Genomic DNA, 26,122 nt, shown 5'->3' on the forward strand with positions numbered 1-26,122 from the left:
TCTAATGAGTCTCTTCCCAGTGCATGCACGATGAGCATCAAGAGCAAACATGTCTTTGTCCTTGACCATCTTTAAGGGCTCTTAGAGATGGTCAAGGACAGGCATTTGGTCACTGAGCTGTGTAGCTAAGATAGGCTCAAATGCAGCGTTTCCTGCATTGCTGTCTTATTTCATAGTCATATCAAATCTAGCATCTGCAGTGACAAGTGTTCCAATTCAGGCTTTCCTTCTCTCTCCTCTTGCAGAAAAATGGCCTGGAGGCTAAAAGTATATTCTCATTGCTGATCCTGCATTTGGGAGGGGGCCTGCTATGTAGAGTGCCTCTTCATTGTCTTTCCTTGAAGTATCAGCAGGGATGGATTGCCCTGGGTGGAAGTCTCGTGCAGAGCTTCCATGATATAGAGGTCCTCTCCTGTCTCCTTGAGTTCTTTCCCCCAAGTGTGGATTGCCCATACTTGGGAGATTGCTCATAGCAGGGATGGGATGTCCTGGATGGGGACCTGATGCAGAGTTTGCCTCTTTAGGTCCTTTTCTCTGAGTCTCAACAGGGATGGAAGGCCCTGGGAGAAGGCCTAATACAGAGGGTGCTTCTTTTGGTTCTTTCCTTGGAAGATCAGCAGGGCCGGAAGGCCCTGGGAGGAGGCCGATATGGAGGTTGCCTTTTTTGTTCTCTACTGGGAGTGTCATGCTCTACAGAGAGCCTTTTCTTCCTGCAAAGGAAATGGCTTTCCTTCCTGCAAAGGAAAGGGGGGGGCACCTCCTAGCTGCTTCCCCAGGGCCAAATCAGTCCCTCAGCTTGACTCTTTGCCTGGATCCAAGCCTCCAGCTGCTGCTTTGGCTCTTGCTGGAAAATAAGGGGGCTGGAGAATAACGTTTGGCCTCCTTCCCATTTGGAACACTTGGCCTCGTTTCCATTATTCCTGCCACCCAGCAGCTCTGAGTAGTTCACCTAACCCAGGGCTGCACAACTTGGGCCTTCCAGCTGTTGTTGGGTTACAGCTCCCATAGTCACCAGTTGCACTAGCCAATAGTCAGGGTAGATGGGAACTGTAGTCAAACAGCAGCTGAATGGCTGGTGTTGTGCAGCCCTGCCCTAAATCAAGCTTCCCCTTCTGCATCACCACTCCATCCTCTTCCACAAGAGGCAGATCCCTCTTCAGGGCCAAAATCAGGCCTCCTAGCCATACATATCGGGGCAGACAAGCTCTGTATAAGCCTCCTGGCAAGGAGCAGTCTATCTTGAGCTACCTCTTGAACCTCTCAGAACATCTCTTGGCCCCAAGAGGACTGGCCATAGAGCCTTTTCTGTGGCTGGGTATGACCCAAAGACACTTTTACCCAACTCTGCCCAAAGAATATTCAAAGTAAGACAACTTTATTTTCTTTTAAATCAACTTTTTAATTTTAAGCAGTAAATATGCATGCTCTATTGCTGTTTTATCTCTACATCCTATCCTATTAAAACAAATGTTTAATATTTTTAAAATAAATATGCAACATTTTATTGCTACCTATGTATGAAGCACTGTCTGGTTTTTGTCTTTCTCTTTTTCCTCATCAGCATCCAGCTCCCTTGGAGGAACCAGGATCCCAATAGTGGCTTCCACACTTTCTTGTCTGCTCTGCAGTCTTCGGAGATCTCCCCTCAGTGCCTTGAGGTTTTGCAAACATCCCTGGCAGATAAGGAGGTGTCTTTGGCCTTGAAGGAAAGAAAACAAAGAGGGTCAAGGGGCCTGTCCTCCACAATACCAGTCCCTGCACTGACTTCTAGTCCCTTGCCATGCCCAGCACGGACTTCCCATCTCTACCTTGAAAACCCTCCATGGCTATGCCCCACCCTGTCCCTCTGCACTGATCCTCCCCCCTCCCCCAACTTGCACCCCGTCAGGTTGGTTTTTGCTCCTTCAGCTTCTGTCTTCAGCCACCTAGAGGTCTCCTGCTCTCTAAAACTACTCTTTTTCTTCTCCCTCGCTGACCCTTGGGTCTGGAACCGCCACTCATGTGGGCCCATCTCTCTCTCCTATCCTTCCAATGCAACCCACCTCCTCTGCGCAGCTTTTGGCTTAATGCCTCAGCAGAGGCAGCTCCAACAGCTTGAACTGAATGTCCCTTATGCTTTGCTCCTCTTCCTCACTTCTCTCTCCAAAGCCAAACTTTAGACTGTATGCTCCTGGTGGCCGGGAACTTTTGCCCATGTACTTTGACGATGCTATAAGGAGGATTATGATAAGCACAATTGTATGTCATCCTCCTTGGTTTCTTGTTTCAGCCCAGCTTGAACTCAAAAGGGCTGATATTAGCATTCATATTATTAGCATTCATGAATTTAATATTCACATTCTGCTCTTCCTCAAGCAGCTCAGGGAGGTATACATGGTTATTTTTTTCCTCCTAACAACCCTAAAAGTTAAGTTAGACTGCGGGACAAGTGACTGGCCCAAAGTCACCCAGCGAGGTTCATGGCTGGATGAGAATTTAAACCCAGGTCTCCCTGGTCCTAAGGAGGTACAGTTTAAATACATACATATCGTTCCCCCGCTTGTCCAACCTCAACTTTCCTCTCCTTCCTCTGTTGCTTGCCCATCTCTGTTTTTAGACTATAAGTGTTTTAGATTGTAAAACAACAATGAGGATGGAAAAGGGGTGCTGCCTCTGTGAGACTTACGGTCATTCAGCTGATGGAACTGCAAATTCATCAAACTCTGCAGAGTTTCTTTTACATCGCTGAGTTCCAGCTCTAGAGGATGTAGGGAAGGAGGAGGAGGGGGAGAGGGATGCAGGAGGAAAGAAGAGGTGGAGGCGGAGGGTGGGATGGAGCCAACTTCCAGCGAGGCAGAAGATGATAATGAACCGGACCCAGGGGGGCGGAGACATTCAGCAGGGCCTTCAGGAACATCTGCAAGAGAGAAGAAGCAACAGGTGGTCAGACACAAACGCTGGCATACTACCTCACCCGCCATCACTTGGCCTCACTGCTCACCATGAGAAGCTGGAAGGGATCCTGGCATTGAAGTTGCCTCATTGAGTTCTCCCTCCAGAATATCAGTGTGGATGCGAGGTCCTGGAAAAGATCCTGGCATTGAGGTTTCCTCATTGAGCATTTCCTCCAGAGTATCAGTGGAAATGCTAGGTCCTGAAAGGGATCCTGGCAATGAGATTGCTTCATTGAGCTCTTTCCCCAGAATGTTAGTGGGTACACGAAGTCCTGGAAGGAGTCCTGGCACCAAGGTTGCTTCATTGGGCTCTTCCCCCAGAATGTCATTGGTGATGCAAAGTTCTGGAAGGGATCTTGGCACCGACATTTCCTCATTGAGCTCTTGCTCCAGAATATCAGTGGGGACGTGAGGTTCTGGAAGGGATCCTGGCACCGACATTTCCTCATTGAGCTCTTCCTCCAGAATATCTGTGGGGACGCGAGGTTCTGGAAGGGATCCTAGCATTGAGGTTTCCTCATTGAGCTCTTTCCCCAGAATGTCAGTGGGGACATGAAGTCCTGGAAGGTGTCCTGGCACCAAGTTTGCCTCTTTGGGCTCTTCCCCCAAGAGGGTCCCCCAGAACATGGTGCAACATGGGTCCCCCAGGACATGGAGCAACATAGGTCGGATTTCTGGGATGACCTGAAAGAGAGGAAATAAAGCAGGAATCTGGAAATGAGGATGGCCCATAGCCCTGATAGAAATTGCCTCCCCTTTCTGCCTAGGTTAACCAGTGTAGCCTGGGATTGTGGGTGAGGTGGTCCACCCAAGGAAACAAGCAAGGGATGAAGAGGAATACAGGTGAAACTCGAAAAATTAGAATATCGTGCAAAAGTTCATTAATTTCAGTAATGCAAATTAAAAGGTGAAACTGATATATGAGATAGACGCATTACATGCAAAGCGAGATAAGTCAAGCCTTAATTTGTTATAATTGTGATGATCATGGCGTACAGCTCATGAGAACCCCAAATCCACAATTCCAGAAAATTAGAATATTGTGAAAAGGTTCAACAGTCTAGGCTCCAGGTGTCCCACTCCAATCAGCTAATCAATCCATAACACCTGCAAAGGGTTCCTGAGCCTTTAAATGGTCTCTCAGTCTGGTTCATTAGGAATCACAATCATGGGAAAGACTGCTGACTTGACAGTTGTGCAGAAAACCATCATTGACACCCTCCATAAGGAGGGAAAGCCTCAAAAGGTAATTGCAAAAGAAGTTGGATGTTCCCAAAGTGCTGTATCAAAGCACATTAATAGAAAGTTATGTGGAAGGGAAAAGTGTGGAAGAAAAAGGTGCACAAGCAGCAGGGATGACCGCAGCCTGGAGAGGATTGTCAGGAAAAGGCCATTCAAAAGTGTTGGGGACTTTCACAAGGAGTGGACTGAGGCTGGAGTTAGTGCATCAAGAGCCACCACACACAGACGGATCCTGGACATGGGCTTCAAATGTCATATTCCTCTTGTCAAGCCGCTCCTGAACAACAAACAACGTCAGAAGCGTCTTACCTGGGCTCAAGAAAAAAAGAACTGGTCTGTTCCTCAGTGGTCCAAAGTCCTCTTTTCTGATGAGAGCAACTTTTGCATCTCATTTGGAAACCAAGGACCCAGAGTCTGGAGGAAGAATGGAGAGGCACACAATGCAAGATGCTTGAAGTCTAGTGTGAAGTTTCCACAGTCTGTGTTGATTTGGGGAGCCATGTCATCTGCTGGTGTTGGTTCACTGTGCTTCATTAAGTCCAGGGTCAACGCAGCCGTCTATCAGGAGATTTTCGAGCACTTCATGCTTCCTTCCGCAGACAAGCTGTATGGGGATGCTGACTTCATTTTCCAGCAGGACTTGGCACCTGCCCACACTGCCAAAAGTACCAAAACCTGGTTCAATGACCATGGGATTACTGTGCTTGATTGGCCAGCAAACTCGCCTGACCTGAACCCCATAGAGAATCTATGGGGCATTGCCAAGAGAAGGATGAGAGACATGAGACCAAACAATGCAGAAGAGCTGAAGGCCGCTATTGAAGCATCCTGGTCTTCCACAACACCTCAGCAGTGCCACAGGCTGATAGCATCCATGCCACGCCGCATTGAGGCAGTAATTGCTGCAAAAGGGGCCCAAACCAAGTACTGAATACATATGCATGCTTATACTTTTCAGAGGTCCGATATTGTTCTATTTACAATCCTTGTTTTATTGGTTTCATGTAATATTCTAATTTTCTGAGATTGTGGATTTGGGGTTTTCATGAGCTGTACGCCATGATCATCACAATTATAACAAATTAAGGCTTGACTTATATTGCTTTGCATGTAATGCGTCTATCTCATATATCAGTTTCACCTTTTAATTTGCATTACTGAAATTAATGAACTTTTGCATGATATTCTAATTTTTCGAATTTCACCTGTACATTGCATAGCACTGGCAAGACAGCCCTCACCAACTACGCTTCAGAAGGGAGTGCAATGGCCAGGCTCTATCTGCTGAACATACCAATGCAGCTGCCTTCTACCAAGTCATACCCCTGGCTCACTTTGCCCTACTCTGGCTGACAGCCGCTCTTGGGCAGAAGCCTTTCCCTGGCTAGCTAAGATCCTTTAAAGAAGATGAAGAAGACTCAACCCAAGACCTTGTGCATGCAAAGCACTGGTTCCACTACTGGACTATGGGCCCTCTTTCCTCATACCTGTGAGGAAAGAGGCTTCTCCTTTGAGCAGAGTGGGAGCTGATGGTTCACATGGACTAAACAATGCATTTGGTCTCTGGCTGAAGCAACAACCCCCAGTTACAGCCTTTTGACCTATGTGCGGGGGTAGGGGTGGGGCTTGAAAATCTGCCTGGATGCCATAAGCAGGAAGCATAGCTATGATCTGAGGAATGCAGGCCCAGCTCCGAGGGGCAGAAAACTGGGGTCAGAGAAAGAAAGAGTCTCTTTGGACTGATCTCAGAGCTCATTGGCCAGGAAATGTTGCCCTTGTTTGCAGGTGATCCTCCGTTTCCATCTTAACCCATGTAATTGTCAAAAAAAGAGATGCTTTGGAAACAAGACACCAGCACTCTTTAGCTTCCTCTTCTCCAAGGCAGGGGGAACAAGGCCCAGAGGATGTCTTGGGGCTGGGTGTGGGCAAAAGGTTCTTGCAGGGCTTTTCCAGAAGTGCACCACCTCCAAGGGAGAATTACCAAACTGCCTGCCTGCTGCCACAGCCCCTTCCCCATCTTCTCCTAGAAGGGAGGGTATCCAGATGTGACTCGCCCAGGCCCCCTGGTCTCCTCCAACACCTTTGGCTGCAACAAGTGCCAGCAGCAAAGGATAGAGGTGGATGAACCTGCCCTCCTGCCATTCATCCATCAGATGGACGTCTGCCTATCTCTCTCCATTGTCAAAGTGAAACAGGTCTCCAAGGAGACACTCCCTGGGGGGTTGAGGAGCCCTGAGAAGAAGCATGCACTCTCGTCATCCACTTACCAGTCTGTGCCCCCTCTTCATCTTCATCCCTGCAGAGATAAGGAGAAACATTCTTAGTAGCGAATCACAGGAAATTGAGGCGTCCCCCCAGTAATCCTAGGGGGTGCTGTGCCATCCCAAGCATGCCCTCACCCATAATCCTTCTAGAAGGCCCTGCTAATTTTGGATGATTCAATACTTGGGAGCAGTGAAATAGCAATACTTGCTATTGAAAGTCACTCACTACATTTTGCTCAGATTGTTTTCACTTGGGGATTGACTGGTTGACAGGGCGGGGGGCAGACCCACTCTCGTAGTTTATAGATATGAGGCCAGCTTTCCCACCCCTCTCCAAAGAAGATTTCCAACTTTTTAAAAAGCCCCCCCCCCAAAAAAGGGGGGACACTTAAGCTAAAAGAACATACATACGGTTTTGGTTTTTAAAATTTGAATAAGAGGGTTTAAATTTGTGACAACTCGAATCCCCGCCTGTATTTTCCCCAGACTATGGGAAACACCTATATCGGGCAGCAGCAATATAGGAAGCTGCTGAAAGGCATCATCTCACACTGCGCGGGAGATGGCAATGGTAAACCCCTCCTGTATTCTACCAAAGGCAACCACAGGACTCTGTGGTCTCCAGGAGTTGACACCGACTTGATGGCACACTTTTACCTGGGTTTGGGCTATGTCAGAACAACCCCCACCCCCTCCACCCCCATCCCTTTAGCTGGCCACACCAGAGCCAAAAGCATTAAGAGGAGTCAAGAGGGAAAAAAGCAACTCACTTTGGTTCTGCCTCTGGGTGAGACCTATGGGAACATGAAAGAAGAAAAGGTTAGGCATGTTCTTGGAAATAACATGGGGGTGCTGGCAGAGGGCAGCTTTTGAAGTCAGCTTCAACAGGTGGGCAGGATTCCCCCCCCCAAAAAAAACACCCAAGTGGGCCCACAGGGACCAGCCAGTAGCTCCTGGGTGCTACAGTTTCACAGGTCTAGGACCTGTAAGCTTAAGAAATACAGTGGAAATCAGCCCAGTAAGTGACCTTCGAGGGCCACCTGCATTTCAAGGAGAAGCTGTGTGGTATGAGTACTGGTGGTGAACTTGTGACCACTGAAGTTCACATAGGGAGCACAATCACATGTAAAACAATGGAAGGGCATCTTTAAAAACCAAGTCCAGGCAGCCATTAGATTTTGCTTCCCCATCATGCCGGAGACTTACCTACAGTTCACCCATGACCAGCAGCCACGCATCCTGACAGCTAAGATGATAAGCTGATGATAAATGGACAGCCAAAGACAGCCAACCTATCAAAGATGCTGCAGCTTATCTAGAATGCTGCCAAGTGAGCCTCCTGCAGAATCCTCGCAGGTCTCCAAGGGGAACCATGACGGCAGAATTCTGTGGCTGATTGTGAGATTGCAAGATCAGTTACTGGCCACGCTGGTTCTGGTTTGAATCCAAACACTGTCTTGGTTGTGCAGCTCAAAGTGTCAAAGCACCAGGGGAGAGTCACCCCTGTCCTGCCCTCCCTGCTCCCCACATGTTTTCCACCTAATCACTTGCTGAAGTCCCTTAGCTAGGAAATCCCTCTACATCACATTTAGCACTAAGGCCCGTCTCTGTTCAGAATACACAAAAAAGAAAGCCAATTAACTTGTGGAACTAGGTGTGGTGATGATCCCTGGCTTAGATGGGTTTGAAAGGGGGTTAGAAACATTCATGGAGGAGGAGAGGCCCCTCTGTGGCAATTAGTCAGGATGGCTATAGAGAACCTCCAGGGGCACAGGCTGAATCCCAGATGCTAGGGACATGCAATGGGTGTGGCTGTTGCCTTTGCACTCTTTCATGAGTTACAGAGGACTCAGATGTTACTGAGGACTCATGCAGGTTTATTATAAACCTGCACTAGCAGTGGCTGCAGCCCACCCCTATCCACAAGCATCCCCTTCCTTCAGCATTTGCTAACAGAAGGGAAGAGGCAAATGAATAGAAAGTGACAGAGAGGGAAGGAGGGGGAAATGAGAAGGACAAAGAAAGAGGAGAAGCAAGAAAAATGATGGTGTCTCACAAAGAATAAGTGAGAGAAACAGAAGGTTGTAATGTACTTGTTGTATAAGGTTAAGAAATGGAAAACAAACAATATTCAATACCTTGCCCTCACCCCACCCTGTTACATCTTCAGAAACAACCTACAGTATGTCCTTATTAAACTCTACTCGGCCCAACTGCACAACATCTTAGTTTCCACTGAACTTTCTTTTTAAAAAAATGCATTGCATAGAATGCACCCAGCTGCACATCAAAATGAACCTTGGACTAAGGGACCTCCTATTTGGCCTCCCCAAAGACCCACCATGGCACCTCATGGTCCCACAGTGGATGGATGAATCCTCCCAAGGATGCTACTCTTACATTTTTAGGGGATAGGCCAGGAGCATTCTAGCTATTGCTCCCTTATAGCTATTATTTTTGCCACTGTTTTAAAACCACATGTTGTTGTTGTTGGAAGTGCTTTTGCTTAATGTCTTGCTGACATTCTGTCAGCTGGTATGTATCCTTCACTTCCTGCCCCTCTGGCTGCTGCTGCCACCAACAGCACTGCAATTACTCTCCAGTATATTGTTTTATCAGTCACCTTAAGTGGTGCAGTGAGAAATGCTTGACTAACAAGCAGAAGGTTGTCGGTTCGAATCTCCACTGGTACTATATCGGGCAGCAGTAATATAGGAAGGTGCTGAAAGGCATTGTCTCATACTGCACAGGAGGAGGCAATGGTAAGCCCCTCCTGTATTCTTCCAAAAGAATACTACAGGGCTCTGTGGGCGCCAGGAGTCGAAATGCCCAATATAGGTGTTTACTATAGTCTGGGAAACAGACCAGTGGGGATTTGAACTGGCAGTCTTCTGCTTGTTAGTCAAGCATTTCCCCTCTGCACCACTTAAGGTGGTGTAGTCACTATAACCGGGCTCCATTTGGCACTATGGTCGGTCAGAAAGCTTTCCGATTGGGGAAAAACAGGAGAGAGCCCACCGGGAGCTTTCATAACACATTGTTTACATGCGTTGAGAGATTTTGTCCAATAAAGACTGTTGTTTGGGGTAGGTTGCGGTGGGCAGTCATGTTAAAGAACTCGTTGGTTTGAAAAGTTGTATAGTTGGTTATGTTTGTGTAATATTAGGGTTGTTTTGACTGCTAGTTTTAAGGCAAGTATTAGGCCCAAGACTGTAACAATTATTGTGGAGAACTTTGTTATGGGGGCTATAGTTATTGTTGTGGTTTGGTTGGTTGAATTGTTAGTGAAATCAAAAGGCCTGCTGCAGTGCTTCTTACCTTAGCAACAAAAGAATGCATGATATACATAGAATACAATATGTTCAATTATACATACATATTCACCCAGTATGTAGGGTGGAGGGGAGTGGGGGAGGAATGTATGTAGTGGGGGGGGGAGTAAAAAGTCAGCGGAGGGTGGGGGAAGGAGAAAGCTCACCAGCTGAAGCTTTCTCCGCAGTGCTTATATTGCTTTTGTTTTTTTAGGGAGGAAAGGTTTTAGCAATGCCCCACTTGCAGCTCCACCCACCATCATTGGCACCACCCACTTTGGCTTCACCCATCACTTGACCTGCATGCCACTCACCCAATCTCAGGAGTCCCCAATGTCTACAGTGGCTGGCAGTGGCACTAATCTAACTGGCTGACATACTGCACAATGCCTTGTAATGGAACGTGTGCATAGTTGCGTGAGAGTGCAGTTGTGCAAAACACAAGAATTGCACAAATGCAGTTGCATGGCAGGTGGCCATTAATTCCAATGGCCATTCATTGCACAACTGCATTTGCACAATTGTTGCATTTTGTGTTTGTGCAACTGCACACACATTCCATTACAAGGCAGGTGGAATATTGCACAGTATTTCAGCCACTGTAATTATAGACAACTCATCACACATGGTAACTTTTGGCTCTGGGTGTGAATGCATTAAAGATACATCTACACAGCAAAACAGTGCTCAGATGGGTATCACGGTGTGGCTAAAGATACACATCGGCATAACTGATGACCATGGAAGGCTTTGTACACACCTCTCTTTCTTTCTGGATCAGGGCCATCGACTTTTAAGGGTTGTGCCATTCCTCACCCTCATTCATAGTGAAAAGGAACATTGGTCTTACCGTGAAGGGTTCTTTTTCCCTGAAGTAGGAGATCCTCAGTAAGGGTAGTGAACTGCGCATGCCCGGAGACAGAACTGGACCATGTGACTTGTAAGTAGGCAGATCCGCCTCCTAGCCCCAGTTCCAGGGCTGATGAGCGAGGTAAGGTCCATGGAGAGAGCTCTGCGAGTGTCAATCAGATAATCTACAAAGGTTGGAAGAAAACACTGAAGAAAGAGAGACAAGCAACAGGAAATATTAATCAGTGTTAAGTTTGGTATAGGGACAGAGAAGGAATTATGTACTAGTAACCCTGAGAGTCGGCGACGATACCCCCGACAGCTTCCCTCCCAAGCAGAAGAGGTACATTAGTGGTCTAGAAACAGTCTTGCCTCCCTTCCCCCATCTGGGTGGGCCTGAGGATCTCCTACTTCAGGGAAAAAGAACCCTTCACGGTAAGACCAATGTTCCTTTTTCCCCTGAGTAGGATATCCTCAGTAAGGGACATACCTAAGCCCCCTACTACGAAACATGTCCCAGGGAGGGAAGATGGGGATTAGAGAACCTGTTGCAATACTGTACGTCCGAAGGCTGCTTGAATGTCAGAGAGGCCTGAGATTTTGTAATGGCGGATAAATGGCGTGGTTTAGGCCCAGGTAGCAGCTCTACATATTTCAGTCAGGGGAATGCGAGCCGAAAAGGCAGCTGAAGTGGCTGTGCTCCTGGTGGAATGGGCTGTAATCCCCCCTGGTGGGGGAAGGCGTAGGGCCTCATACGCCAGGATGATGCATGACCTGATCCATCCCGCTAGGGTGGACTTAGAAACTCTGGACCCCAGGGATGGAGGATGAAAGGAGACAAATAGAGCGTCTGTCTTACGGATATCCCCTGTCCTGCGTAAATACACCTTTAAGGCTCTGCGCACATCTAAATTGTGCCACAGTCTTTCTCTAGGATGTACAGGATTTGGACAAAAGGAAGGAAGGACAATAGACTGCGACCTGTGGAAAGGAGAATTAACCTTAGGCAAAAAGGTAGGATCTAGATGGAGAGTGACTGCCTCAGATTGGAAGATGCAATATTCCTTCCTGGAAGAGAGGGCGGCCAACTCAGATACCCTACGTGCGGATGTGATGGCCACCAGGAAGAGAACCTTGAATGACAGCAGTCTGAGGGGAATTGAGGACAAGGGCTCAAATGGGGATTTGGTTAGAGCTTTAAGGACCCGATTCAGATTCCACGAAGGAAAACGCTTGACGGGAGCGGGGGCAAGGTTCGTGGCACCACGTAGAAATCTGGAGATGTGAGGGTGAAGAGATGGTTGTCCGTCTTTTGAGAAGGAGATGTCGAGGACCGAAGCCAAGGCGGAGGCCTGTCGTTTCAGCGTGCTAGGGCGAAGCTTCATGTCTAGCCCCTTTTGAAGAAAAGCGAGGACTTCTGGAATGCCCGCGTTGAGAGGGTCTTTTCGATGTGTTCGTGCCCACTGTAGAAAAACCTTCCAGGTGGACTGATATATACGTTGGGTTGATGGTCGCCTAGCGGCTAAGATGGTATCTTGGACTGACTTTGGATAACCCTTGGCTCTGAGTTTTTCGCGCTCAACTTCCACGCGGTGAGCTGCAGCCACTGTGGATCTGGGTGGAGCAGTGGGCCTTGAGTGAGAAGATCTCTGCGGGCTGGGAGACGCCGGGGCGTTGTGTGGAGAGTTCGATGAGGTCCGAAAACCAAGGCCTGTGGGGCCAGAAGGGAGCTATGAGAACTATCTCTGCTTTCTCTAGGAAGAGCTTCTTGAAGACTTGCCTTATTATTGGGATCGGAGGGAAGGCGTAAAGAAGGTCTTCTGGCCAGGGTGAGTGGAGAGCATTGATCGCTTCCGCCTGGGCGCAGTGGAATCTGGACATGAAGCGTGGTAGCTTGTGGTTGATTGCCGAGTCGAACAGATCTACTTGGGGGCGACCGAAGACCCTGGACATCTGATTGAACACTTCCGGGTGAAGCGACCACTCCCCGGGATCCATTGATTTCCGACTCAGCCAGTCCGCTAAGTCGTTGTCTTCTCCTCGAACGTGCTCGGCGAGGATTGATAGAACGTTGTCTTCTGCCCATTGAAGGAGATGGTCGGCCTCTGCCATGAGAAGTTTGGACTTGGTGCCCCCCTGGCAGTTTATGTGAGCCTTGACTGTCACATTGTCCGTCCGAAGGAGGACGTGTTGGTCCCGAAGGAGGTGTTGAAAAGAGAGGAGGGCCAGTCATGCCGCTCGGAGTTCTAGCCAATTTATGGGGCGTTGGGCTTCTTCTGAGGACCAGTTGCCTTGAGATACTTGGCCTTGACAGTGGGCTCCCCATCCGGAGAGGCTGGCATCTGTGGTGAGGACTACGCGGTGGGGTTCCCATAGTAGATGACCCTTGAGTAGGGCCGGGGAGAGCCACCAGAGGAGGCACAACTTCACCCGCTTGGGGATTGGGATGGTTGTGTGTGAGACCGCCATAATATCGTCCTGGAACGGAAGCAAGGCCCATTGGAGAGGGCGGGAGTGCCACCTGGCCCATGGAGTGCACTCCAGGCACGCGGTCATTGAACCCAATGTCTGCGCCAGGACCATGACATCCTCTCTGTTCTTCTGTAGAAGAGGCTGGATCTGCGACATAATCTTTTGTCTCCTCTCGTCTGGAAGGAAGTGTGTCAAATAGTGTGTCAAATAGTGTGTCAAATAGTGCACCTAGGTGGACCAACTGTTGGGAAGGAGCTAAGTGGCTTTTCTCCTGGTTGACGACAAAGCCGTGGTCTCGAAGAGCCGCCAGCGAAATCTGGACATCTTTGAGGGCTTGAGGCTTGGAGTGAGCTCTGATGAGAAGATTGTCCAAAAAAGGGTGTATGTGTACCCCTTGTAAGCATATGTGGGAGATCAGGGCTGCCATGATCTTTGTAAAAACCCTTGGAGCTGAGGATAGGCCGAAGGGCAATGCCTTGTATTGAAAGTCTAGGTTGTTGTAGGCGAAGCAGAGATAGCGCCTGTCTGAGCTTCTGATCGGGACGTGTAAATACACCTCTGAGAGGTCGATGGAGGCTAGATAGTCGGCTGGGCGAACAGCCTCTTTGATTGTATGGAGAGATTCCATCCGGAATTTCTGTTTGGTGACGAACTGATTGAAGGATTTGAGATCGAGGACAGCCCTCCAGGAACCATCCTTCTTGGGCACCAGGAAGAGGATGGAGTATATGCCGAAAAATCTTTGTGAGGATGGAACCGGTTCTATCGCCTGTATCTGAAGGAGGTGACGCACTGCTTGAAGCATCTGCCGATGCTTGATAGGATTCCTTGATCGTGGAGTAGGAATAAAGCGAGGTTGAGGACTGGACGATAGTTCTATGGAGTAACCATGGGCGACTGTGTCTAGAACCCATGCGTCTGATGTCGTGGAGAGCCAGGTTGTGTAGAACTCCGAAAGTCTGCCCCCCACTGGAATGGCGTCATTGTTTGTGCGTCGAGTAGGCGGGAGCAGATTGCTTGGGGAAGGAGCCCCTGCTGTTGCCCCAATATCGTTGGCACCATTGGGGCCTGTAGGAACCGCGGAATGATTGGGTTCTGGAGTCTCTGTACTGGAAGTTCTGGGACTGAGGTTGCCGGTAGGGGCGAAAGGAAGAATGTGAGCCATGAAAGGAATGTCTATAACCCCTGCGAGAGAATGGCATAGCCTTTTTCTTATCTTGGGTTTCGATGAGGACCGGGTCCAAGGCGGAGCCAAATAGGTGTTCCCCAGTAAATGGGGAGACTGTAAGGGCCAATTTAGATTTAGAGTCCACACTCCATGGTTTAAGCCACAAGGTGCGGCGGGCGGCTATTCCGGCTGCCAGGGCCCTGGAAGAGTGTTGGATACAATCCAAACTCGAGTCGGCTGCTAGTGCCGATGCCTTGGCAATTTTATTGATGCCTTGGCGGAACTTTGGGAGTTCTGGAGGGACTAGCTTGACCAGATCCTTTGCCCACAAGAGAGATGCCCGAGCAAAGATGGAGTTAGTGGTGGCCATCTTGTTAGCCGAGGCAGAAGCATCATGCACTTTCCTAAGGAGAGTGTCACAGCACCTGTCCTCGTGAGATTTCAACTGCTCTTGCCCCTCTGCGAGAACCAAGGCACCGGAGGCTATTTGTGCCACGGGTGGATCCACCTTAGGTATGTTCAACAATTTAGAAACCTCTGAGGGCAAATTATAATGTTTCTTAGGTAAGTTACCCACCGGCCTGGTGGAAGCAGGACGCTGCCACTCTGAGCACATCACCTTATGGAATAGGGATGGAAAAGGAACCACAGGGACAGGGGGCTCTGATGGAGGAAATACCTGGAGGTCCAGGGTATCCGAAGGTTGGGAGGAGGGAGGTGTTGTGACATCATTGATTGTACGTCTCACCTTAGATAATAGAACCTCAAAGTCTGTAGAGGAAAAAAGTCTAACAGAGTTAGAGATAGGTGGGGGTACATCTTCATTGGATAATTCCCCTTCCTCCTTACCCGAATCAATAGGTTCAAGGGGGACAAAGTTTCCTGCATCACTCCCCAAGGGAAGGTTGGGAATATCGGAGCTGGGAGAGTCCACGGGCAATTGAGGAGTGGGAGGGAGGGGGATCCATGGGGGGAGCCTGAGGGGCTGGCCTCTTGTCCTTATTATGTTTGGCTCTCCTGGGAGGAGAAGGAGACGAGGAGGAAGAGACTCTGCGCCTTCTCTTGTATCTCTGCATAATGGGTCTGGGAGAAAACAAACCCCTTTCCGCCAGGGGAATAGCCCTACGTCTAGGGCTGGAGTCTGGAGATGAAGAGGAGAGTCTGTCTGCCCTCCTAGTATTAAGGGAGCGTCTACCCCTGGGAGCGGTAATAGCCATGGGTTGAGATGGATTGTTCCCCGGAATGGCTAGAGGTTGGGACCCCAACTGAGCAATCGGAGCCGCAGGTGGCTCAAAAGAAAACTCCCTGTGGAAAAAATCTCTAAGCCACTGTGTGGCCTTAGGTGAAAAGGGATCCTTACTTACGGGATTGCTAGCAGGCAGAAGAGGATCCGGTGTAGCTGGAGGGTGCTCTGGTAGTGGGGAGGGACTGTGCGGGCAAGCCGGTTCCCCCTCAGCCACTAAGCCCTCTTGGGGCAGAGGAAAAGTTGCCAGGATAGTGCCCACCGGGCTCCGGTCAACCACCTCTAAAGCAGTTGTTGAATGTGAAGTTGCTGCCTACTTTCCTCCATTCCTTCCCACTTTCGATTTTGAATGTTTACAAACGGCTTTAATGAGGAGCCGTTCACTCAGGCGTTTTCCCGCCTCCGATCTGAGGAAGATCTCTTTGGATTTCTTTTTGTGCTTTTTTGGTGGCTCCCCTGTATGCTTAGCCTTTTTATGGGCTTTGGAGTGGGGGCGTTCAGGATCTCCCTCTACCGCCATTGTAGATGCCGAAGCGTGGGCGGGAGGATTAACTGCCACGCAGCTGCTTTTCATGGGCGCAGCTTTGATCGGGAGGGAGGAGAGCTTTTGGCTGCTCAGGTCCTGCGGCAGCGGGTTTCCCTCAGAGAGGGAGCCCTGAAGAATCTCCTCGGCGTGAGCCAGCTCTATGAATGGGAGCAATTAACCAAACAAAAGAAGAGCAATTTGAAAAGGGAAAGCCAATTAGACCAAATTGGAAAGAAAAAAGGAGTAATTGTTACCTGGAATTTACAACCAAATGAAGCACGACTCTCTTCCCACCCTTGCACAATTAAGGAGAAAACAGAGAGCGAGGAGTAATAGGATAGGATGGCTAACACTCGATAGAAGAGAAAAAACCTGCAGAGCTCTCTCCTACGTCCTGTCCCGAGCGAGACAGAACTGGAAATGGGGCTAGGAGGTGGATCCGCCTACTTACAAGTCACATGGTCCAGTTCTGTCTCTGGGCATGCGCAGTTCACTACCCTTACTGAGGATCTCCTACTCAGGGGAAAATGTAAATGTCCATGAGTTACTGCGAGCAATGACATGACTTTTAAAAGGTAGGCAGCACAATCCAGTGCATGTTTATTTAGAAGTATGTCCAGAGTTGTAGAGAGTCCCCCAGTGGCCCGGGGACAAAGTTCTTTTGAGGGGTCCCCATGCCAGCACCAAAGCCACACCCCTATTTTCCAGCCCTGCCACTGCACTTCTCCCTCTAAATTTATATATGGCTGTGGTGGCGGGTGGGTGGGCTTCTCAGTGCTCTGGCTTCTCTCCCCACCTGTGCCATGTGGGTTGAACTGTGATGTGGGGGGGGGGACTCTCCGGGCCCAGGGACATTTGCACCCCCTCATCCAAAGGATGCTATGCCCATAAGTATGTCCCACTGTGCTCAGTGGGGTTTATTCCCAGAAAAGTGAACTTGGATTCCAGATTCAGGCATTTAATTGTAATGTAGTACGTTAATTGTAATTTGTCATCTCATTGTACAGTGTGTTGTATACATTTCTCTGGAACTGTAATATAAGAGTTGCAAAAAATTCTGAATGGATATGGGGAAAGGGAGGTGGAAGCTATTTAAAATCCCTATACCAACTTTCGACTAGAAACAGTGACTCACTCACATGCTGCATTCCAACCAATTTCACCTCAGAATATGGTGGGACCTGGAAGAGGATAGCAATGGTAGAGCGGACTGGTGCTGAGTAAGGAGGTCCTTTGCCTTCAAGAGCCAAAGTAGGTCACAGGAGGCTCAGGATGAGACTGGATTGCAGGTTAGGGCTGGAGCCAGAGTTGGAGGCAGGAGAGGCCAGAGCAGCAGGCTGGAAATCAGAGGCAAAGCAGGAGACGGGGCTCGGAGGCTGAAGCAAGGGCCAAGACGGAAAGCAGAAGCAGAGGGCTGGAGCAAAAACCTGGAGCTGGGTCTGCAATGAACTCCCAATTCCGAGCTGTTGCATAGGTGAAAACGAGGCTGAGGCTGAAGCATGAGTATAGTGGCAGCAACCCAACCCTTCCTAATTCTAGTTCAGTTCCAATCTAGGGCATGCACCAGAGCTTGTTTCCTCCTTCCAAGTAGGCCCACTGGAAAGGAACCCCTGGGCAACCAGACGACCCCTTCACTGCTATTTCTGGAGTGCTATTCTAATTTGTTGTCATAACTGTTCCTGGAGCCCTAGGCATGATGGAAGAGAGTCCAGAGCTGGAGCAGGGGTCTAGATTTGACTGCTGGGTCACCCAAGACCCCACACTCCTCAGAAAGAATGTCTGCAAAAGGGCCAAGCTCCAGCTTGGTAGTAACCATAGGATCCTCAGTGCTGAAAAGGAGAAGACCACATCATGGTCCAAGAGCAAGTATGGCTGGATCCTGACAGTAAGTACTCTGGGCCCAAATGAGGACTGATAACTTTGGAAGGGAATCGTATTGTGTGAGCAGCACAGAAGGCAGCAAGTTCTTTCAAAACCAATAAGGGATAAGAGTCAGTACTCCATGGGGGTGTGTGAGCTATGTATTAAAGATATGCATCCAGCATGCTTTCCCTCCTACCACTGCTTGTTTCTTAATCTCCCTTTCTCACATATCTATTAGGCATGTGCAAACAGGTCTGATGTCGAATAGGTTCAACATCGAACCTGTTCAGATCAAGAGTCAGATATCAAACCAAACCCGACCCCCCGCCCGATTCAGTTTGCTACTGGACCCCCTGGCCATTTTGGGGGTGGGGGATGGGGTTCGTGAGTTTACAAAAATAACCATGACCCAGCCACGTAGAGGCCCATTTGGCATGGGCAACAAAGGACATGCCCGAAACAGGCTGAAGACCGCCCGAACCGGGTGATTTGTACATAAATGGAGGCTGGCGTGGGGGAGGGGGAACTTCTGGAGACACCCCCCACCCCCACCCCATGGCTGAATCTAAGCCCCTGGACTGGGTGGCAGTAAGTAAAATCTAATTTTTAAAAGTTTTTTTAAAATTTAATCTCACGAACCCCCGCAAACTGAACCAAACCAGGGAGGGTGTTTGGGGGTGGTGGTGGTGCCAAAACTGAACATGCCTGGTCCAGTTCGAATCTGGTCTGAACTCGAACCAGACTTGGCAACCTAGTTTTGTGCACACACCCCTAATATCTATTAGTCACAATGAATACAGAATAAATCCTCCTAAAAAGGATGCAATAAAATCTGGTTGACATAATAATTGCAAATCTATTTCTTGTTGAGTCTTGGAATCCCTCATTCAATACATTACTGGGGAATAATGTTCTTCAACCTGTGCTAGAAATAGCCATGGACTGTACTCTTTTAAGCTTGGCAGTTCAAAAGCTACAGTAGTATATTTCACCTCTCAGAAATAGCTACATTCCACAGGCTTGTGCTCCAAGAATTGCTATTTTAATTTATGTTACTAGCTAAATAGTGTGAATACTCCTGCATCTGATACAGAGACCATTAAAAAAAAATAACCTTTAAAAATATGAAGAAACACACACTTATTCCAAACATAAGTGTGGAACCCAGATCCACTGAAATCAATGAGAAGGGATTACATTGCCAGTTATTTCAACAAGAAGTTGTTTCCCCCTATAAGCACTCCTTTCAGTTTGATCCCCAAACCAACAAAAGTAATACCCATACACCAAATACTCTGGCACATTATATTGACATAAGCTTCGTTTTAAAAAGTGAAACTTGCTTCTGAATATTTAGGATGCAATAAAACAAAATCTGAGAAAAATGCAGAAAGTAAGGAATAGATAGATAGATAGCTTTATTTTGGTCATTGACCAGCAATAATAATCAGACAACAACTACCAACAGTAATCAGATGGTGAGTTCTTTGTGAATTTTACAAACTATGTAACAGAACTTGGTCACATTCCAAGACACTGAGTCTTTAAAATCTGACAACAAATAAATATAACTCATTGGTGTGGTGTATTGGCACCGGTGGCCAGCCCGGTGTCCAAAAGGTTTTTGGGATTTGGAGGCAATAAGCTCAAACCAGTGAAAATGCCAAAGAGGTTTTATTAGACAAAGCTGAATAATGTTCTAAAGAGGATTACAGAACAAAAGATAAAGCATACGTCCTTGATCTGACGTGAACTTTTTCACTGAGGAGCTCCCTTGACGACAAAAAGGACGTGGCCCCTGTAATGCCAGCTGGTGCATAGCACCTTCCCAGATCTCGGGCTACACTGAAGCTCCAAATTACTGGGGTATCTGTGTGTCTTTCTTATACTGTTACAACTCTCATAAGCAGCACCAAGAAAGGGGCTGTTGGCCCCCTTATCAGTGTTGGGGAGCATCTCTGGTGAGAGATACCCTTCTATTACAGCAGAGTGCACAGAGGCAAAGCACAGCGGAGTCTGACCAGGCATGCGTGTCTGCTAAGATCCAAAAGAAACTTGGAGCCAGTTCATAGTTTCAAATCAATATGAGGAGTCTTTATTGGAGAACATCATTCTAGATAGGAAAGTGGAGAGATAGTCTCTCTAATCTAGCTAGCTAGCAGGATGCAGACAGATGCTGTCTGCATCTCTGTGCACATATGGTGCAGAGAGAGGCAAGCGTGTGTGTTAGGGAGAAGAGAGGAAGGAAGAAGGCAGGCAGGCAGGCAGGCAGGAAGTCCCTGAGAGTAGCAATCTACATATCAAAGGGATAGTGTCAGAGCAGTAGAGAGGAGCAATGACCAATGCCTTGAGCCCTCTAGCCTTCTGAATCACTAGTCTGTCCCCCTCTGTCATTGAGGCATGAGACAGCGCAGAGTCCTTCACTTCCAACAAGCAGTAGCCTGACCGAGACCAATGCACTTGGCCAGCAGCCAGGTGGGTGATTAACACATATGTTTTAAGTAAACCTTATCCGTGCCTAGCTGTACTACTTGGCATAGTAATATAAACTCAAAATATGAATACAGGAAACCAGGTGTATATACAGTTTTCAATAAAAAACAGGAGTACAAGGTTACTAAAGTTTAAGGCTAGAGAGGCTTAGAATAAATCCTTTAAATTCTATTCATTCATTCATTCATTCATTCATTCATCACATTTATATACCACCCAAGCTTTCTTCTCTGGGCATTTAAATGCATGGATATAAGCAGTGTATAGAAGTCTACATGTGCAGAGGGTAAAAGTGGATCACACCACTAGGCCTCTTCGCCATATCTCCCGTAGTGCCACTACAGTGTGGCCAGGAAATTCCATTAAAAAAGAAATAAAATTAATTCAAAAGAAGAAATTTTATATTTTCTATGAAGCCCATGATGCTGTCATTCTTGATATCAAATTCTCTTGATACTGGATAAAATGATTAAGAGAACAATGCAGCCAGGAACCAAAATCCTATTTCTTAATGCCAAAGAATAGAGTTACAGTGTTCTGTAGTCTAAAGCTCAGCATATATTTTATTAGAAGGAAAAGCTGACATCCAGACAAACCCTGAGTGCACTGAAAAATATTCTGCATGTGAAACTGGAAGGGAACAACTTCTAACAATCTCTCCTTTCCTCTGCTGCTGCCTGTGCTTCCTAAATATATGTCCCTGAGGGTAGGGATGTGTGAACTGGCTCGAGGTTGAGCCGGTTCCACGTTAAACCGGGTCTGTTTGAAGGCTTGCCCTCGAGCCAAATAGGGCCCAGTTCAGTTTGGTTCAACTCAACCTCAATATAACCCCCCGCCCCCCGGGCCAGGTCGGGGGCTCTAAAATGAAAAATAATTTAAACTTTAAAAAAAGAAAACTTACTGCCCAGTCTGGCAGCCTCTGGCAGGTGCTGCCACGGCTATGGGTGGGTGGGTCTCCAATGGTTCCTGCTCCCCCTGCCAACCTCCCCCAACTTTTTAAGGCCAATTTGGCTTGTTTACTGGCCTTTTTGGCCCTATCCTTGTTCACGGTGGCCATTTTTGGTGCTGCGTGTGTGCACTAAACACTTCTGTGCCCGGGACTCAGGCACATAAATGGCCAGTGTGCATGCATGGCAGCCTTCTAAATGGTTACCACGAGCAGAGGCGCCCTTACCCCTGGACTTCGGGGCCAAAGTCCAGGTCCTCCACACCCCCTGGAGCCCCCTAAATCCTCTTTAGTCTGTCACAGGTGGTGTGGTCGCCTAGCCAAGCACGATGATACTTAATTAGGTCCAAGCTCCAAAATCACCTAAGTGCACCTCTGGCAGGGAGAGGGCCAAAAAGGCCAGTAAATGGGCCAAATCAGCCCTAAAAAGACCGGGGGGAGGCTGGTGGGGGGAGCGGGAGCCATTGAAGACCCCCCTGCAGCTTTGGCAGCACTGAGGCGGCTGGACCGGGCAATAAGTTTTCTTTTGGGAAAAAATTAGAACCCTCCCCTCCTTCGAGCTGGGCCCGAACTGGTTCAGCCTTGAGTGAAACTGGGGCTCAGCTCAATGTGCATGGAATCGAACCAGGTCCAGTTCGGTTCGAGTCTCATTTGATTCAAACTGAACCGGGCGTCCCGGTTCCATGTACACCCCTTCCTGAGGGTCTGCAACCCTGAGGGATATAATTTTGGGAGCCACAGTGGGCTGCAGCGGAAAGGGAAGATTATAAAAAACCACTTGTCTCCCTGCCTTGTGCAGGCAGACCATTTTTCAGTGTGTGCAATGTTAGTCTGGATGCCAGCCACCAAACTGAATTATTAAGGGGAAGGCTGCTTTATGCATTGTTTCAAACAGTTGTCAAACTGAAGCAACCTTTGCCTGGAGTATGAGAATTCAATTCAATTTCACTTTTATGAGTTCTAACAACAGGACAGATACCCTCAGTGCATTTGATCCTTCCTCACTGCTTTAGAAATCAGTTTCCTTCTTTCAAGGAAGACTTCTCTTTAGATCAGTGATGTACAACTTTGGCCTTCCATCTGCTGTTGAACTACAGCTCCCATCATTCCTGACTGTTGGCCAATGTAACAAGGGATGATGGGATCTGTATTCCAACAACAGCTGGAGGGCCAAAGTTGTACCGCCCTGCTTTAGACCTATGGCCAGCCAAGGTCTTCATTTTGGTTTCTGTGGCTTAAAAGACTCAATTTTCTGAAAACCACACATACTTCTTGTACCTGGCCCTTTGCAGTAACGCCATCTGGAAAGACATGAAGAGTCACAGAGGCAAACAAAGAAGTGCCTATCTTCCCTTTGTCTTCTCTATTGCTGTTAACATTGAAAAATGGCTGAAGCCCTCTTACAGTGCTCCGAGTACTTCACACAATCCTGTATAAACCATGGGATGATATTAGCAAGAGAGAGTGAGGTGCTGCACATTACTTGTGTGAAGCGCCAGGAGGGTTAGTGCGAGGAGAGCGGGCTTAGCCCTGGGTGGCCAGATTGGCAGAGCAGAGCACTCGCCCTGTAGTAGTCACACGACTACTGGCTTTGTCATGGAGCCAGTAGGGGTGGTGGAGATTGGGGGCCATTCGGCCCCCAGAAGGCCTAGCATGCCTCACACGAGTGCACGGGGCATGCTGGAGAGACTTCCGAGGCCGGGAGGCTTGATGGAGCCTCCCAGTTATGGTTCTCCTCGTGAGTTGCTGTGGTGTGGAGAGCTGGTCTTGCAGTAGCAAGCATGACTTGTCCCCTTAGCTAAGCAGGATCTGCCCTGGTTGCATATGAAAGGGAGCCTAGAAGTTTGAGCACTGTAAGATATTCCCCTCAGGGGATGGAGCCGCTCTGGAAAGAGCAGAAGGTTCCAAGTTCCCTCTCTGGCTTCTCCAGGATAGGGCTGAGAGAGATTCCTGCCTGCAACCTTGGAGGAGCCACTGCCAGTCTGTGTAAACAATACTGAGCTAGATGGACCAAGGGTCTGACTCAGTATATGGCAGCTTCCTATGTTCCTGTGTTCCTGTGTCTCACGACCTGAAAACCCGGGTTAGTGGAGCACTCGCTCTGCTAACTTGGGTTAAGGGGAGGGGATTTTAGGCAGGCTAGCCTCCAGAGAACCACCAGGCTCTCCCGTGAGCCCAGTGGCCCCCATGACTGCACGAAAGCGAGCTGGGCTTCATTAGCCCACTTTCGCACTGTCATGTGAATAGCTTCAATCTCTTCCCATCTTAGCCACCCATTAAGACTGCCAAGCGTTTGCAGGAGGCCAAACCAACCTCCAGAATTCCTCCCAAGCCTGCATAACTGCTAGAGAATGGTGCATGCACCACAGGGCCCTAAGATGCAAGTCCTAGACATGGGTATGCTGCTGTGGAAGGAAACTGAGTTGCATGAGCGGAAGCAGTGCAGACCCATGTCATTTTTCTGATCTCCAAATCATTATCTTCAAATCAGTTAATGAGGGTAAGCCTCTTGGTGGATGATTGCACCTTCTGAAAAAGCCAGGCTCCCCCCCCCACCCCGAGTTACAATAGGAAGTATATACCAGCTTTGCATCCAAAAATATAAACTTTTGCCACACACACACACACACACACACACACACTTCCACATTCTCAGAGGGCTCCCCCCGCTTGTGTTCCCGTGCATTGGATGTAGAGCTGTGTGCAGTGGCTAGTAAAGTACATAATGCAGTGCATAATGGTGCTGTACCTCTGCATTGGAAGTCACTAAATGATCTGATTGCACCTGATGCAGAGACCAAGCTCAACTATCTGCTCCCAGTGATAGTTAATTAGGAGGAGGCAAAGCCAGAGCAGTACATCATGCAGGGATGCAGCTGGTAACCTTCCCTAGAAGTGGGTACTTTGTGGCCTTACAGGAAGTTTTCATTAATTTCTCCCACTGGCTGGTGTGATTTAATGCCCTATAATAACACAGAGCAAAGAAAAGCAAGCACCCAGTCATAAGAACAGCCCTGCTGGATCAGGCCCAAGGACCATCTAGTCCAGCATCCTGGACTGGATGGGCCAGGAGTACAGCTGGTCTTGTGGTAGCAATAGCAATAGTAATAGCACTTACATTTATATACCGCTTTATAGCCGGAGCTCTCTAAGCGGTTTACAATGATTTAGCATATTGCCCCCAACATTCTGGGTACTCATTTTACTGACCTCGGAAGGATGGAAGGCTGAGTCAACCTTGAGCCCCTGGTCAGGATCGAACTTGTAACCTTCTGGTTACAGGGCAGAAGTTTTATCACTGCGCCACCAGGGGCTCCCTAGCAAGCATGACTTGTCCCCATAGCTAAGCAGGGTCTGCCCTGGTTGCATCCGAATGGGAGTCTAGAAGTGTGAGCACTGTAAGATATTCCCCTCAGGGGATGAAGCTGCTCTGGGAAGAGCAGAAGGTTTCAAGTTCCATCCCAGGCTTCTCCAAGATAGGGCTGAGAGAAATTCCTGCCTGCAACCTTGGAGAAGCCGCTGCCAGTCTGTGAAGACAATACTGAGCTAGATAGACCAATGGTCTGACTCAGTATATGGCAGTTTCCTATGTTTCCTATCCTGTTTCACACAGCGGCCCACCAGATGCCACTGGAAGCCTACAGGCAGGAGTTGAGTGCATGCCCTCTCTCCTGCTGTTACTCCCCTGCAACTGGTACTCAGAAGCATCCTGCCCTTGAGTCTGGAGATGGCCTTTAGCCCTCCAACTAGTAGCCTATGATAGACCTCTCATCCATGAAGTTATCCAAACCCCTCTTAAAGCCATCCAGGTTGTTGGCTGTCACCACATCTCGTGGCAGAGAATTCCACAAGTTGATTATGCGTTGTGTGGAAAAGTAATTCCCTTTGTTGGTCCTAGATTTCCTGGCATCCTAGACTCATCTCTTGGATGAGTCCAGGATCATCTACTGGATCCTAGACTGGGACCTAGGGCAGTCTCAAAACCAAATAAATTGCATAGCTTTCTACTTCTCATGGATAGACATGGGTAATCATAGGATTTCTGATGAAGTGGGTGAAAAATTAGCATCAAATGGAAACCAAGAATGACTCATAAGTAAATACGCACATTACATTATTCTGCATTGCAAAAATGGACAGCTAGAACAGCTCCATCGGAAATAAGAACAGCCCTGTTGGATCAGACCCAAGGCCTATTTCGTCCAGCATCCTGTTTCACACAGTAGCTTACTAGATGCTGCTGAAAGCCTACAGGCACAAGTTGAGGGCATATCCTCTCTCCTGCAACTGGTATTCAGAGACATCCTGCCTCTGAGGCTGGAGGTGGCCTATAGCCGTCAGACTAGTAGCCGTTGATAGAACTCTCCTAGGAACACAGGACCATAGGAAGCTGCCATATACTGAGTCAGACCGTTGGTCTATCTAGCTTAGTATTGTCTTCACAGACTGGCAACGGCTTCTCCAAGGTTGCAGGCAGGAATCTCTTGGTGAAGCCAGAGAGAAAACTTGAAACCTTCTGCTCTTCCCAGAGCAGTTCCATCCCCTGAGGGAAATACCTTGCAGTGCTCACACTTCTAGTCTCCCATTCATATGTAACCAAGGCGGACCCTGCTTAGCTAAGGGGAAAAGTCATGCTTGCTACCACAAGACCAGCTATCCAAAGTTATCCAAACTCCTTTTAAAGCCATCCAGGTTGTTGGCCGTCACCACATTTTCTGGCATAGAATTCCACAAGTTGATTATGCGTTGTGTGAAAAAGTCCTTCCATTTGTTGGTCCTGTTGCAATATGTGATTGTTTAGCAAAGCACCAA

At 48.3% G+C, this 26,122-nt stretch overlaps 2 protein-coding genes across 10 annotated transcripts in view; one reads left to right on the forward strand and one right to left on the reverse strand.

Moving 5' to 3' along the window:
- Window positions 1-26,122, forward strand: part of LOC128324449 (uncharacterized) — a 275,349-nt gene that overhangs the window by 174,901 nt on the left and 74,326 nt on the right. The window lies entirely within an intron of this gene.
- LOC128324448 (uncharacterized) lies at window positions 1,426-3,678 on the reverse strand. The gene is made up of 3 exons (XM_053249014.1): window positions 2,981-3,678; window positions 2,666-2,896; window positions 1,426-1,699 (listed from the first exon to the last, which is right to left on the reverse strand). Exons 1-3 carry the CDS (start codon window positions 3,663-3,665, stop codon window positions 1,512-1,514), a joined length of 1,104 nt encoding a protein of 367 aa, XP_053104989.1. The 5' UTR covers window positions 3,666-3,678; the 3' UTR covers window positions 1,426-1,511.

The sequence above is a fragment of the Hemicordylus capensis genome, chromosome 4, assembly GCF_027244095.1.
Source record: "Hemicordylus capensis ecotype Gifberg chromosome 4, rHemCap1.1.pri, whole genome shotgun sequence".
Lineage (NCBI taxonomy): Eukaryota > Metazoa > Chordata > Lepidosauria > Squamata > Cordylidae > Hemicordylus > Hemicordylus capensis.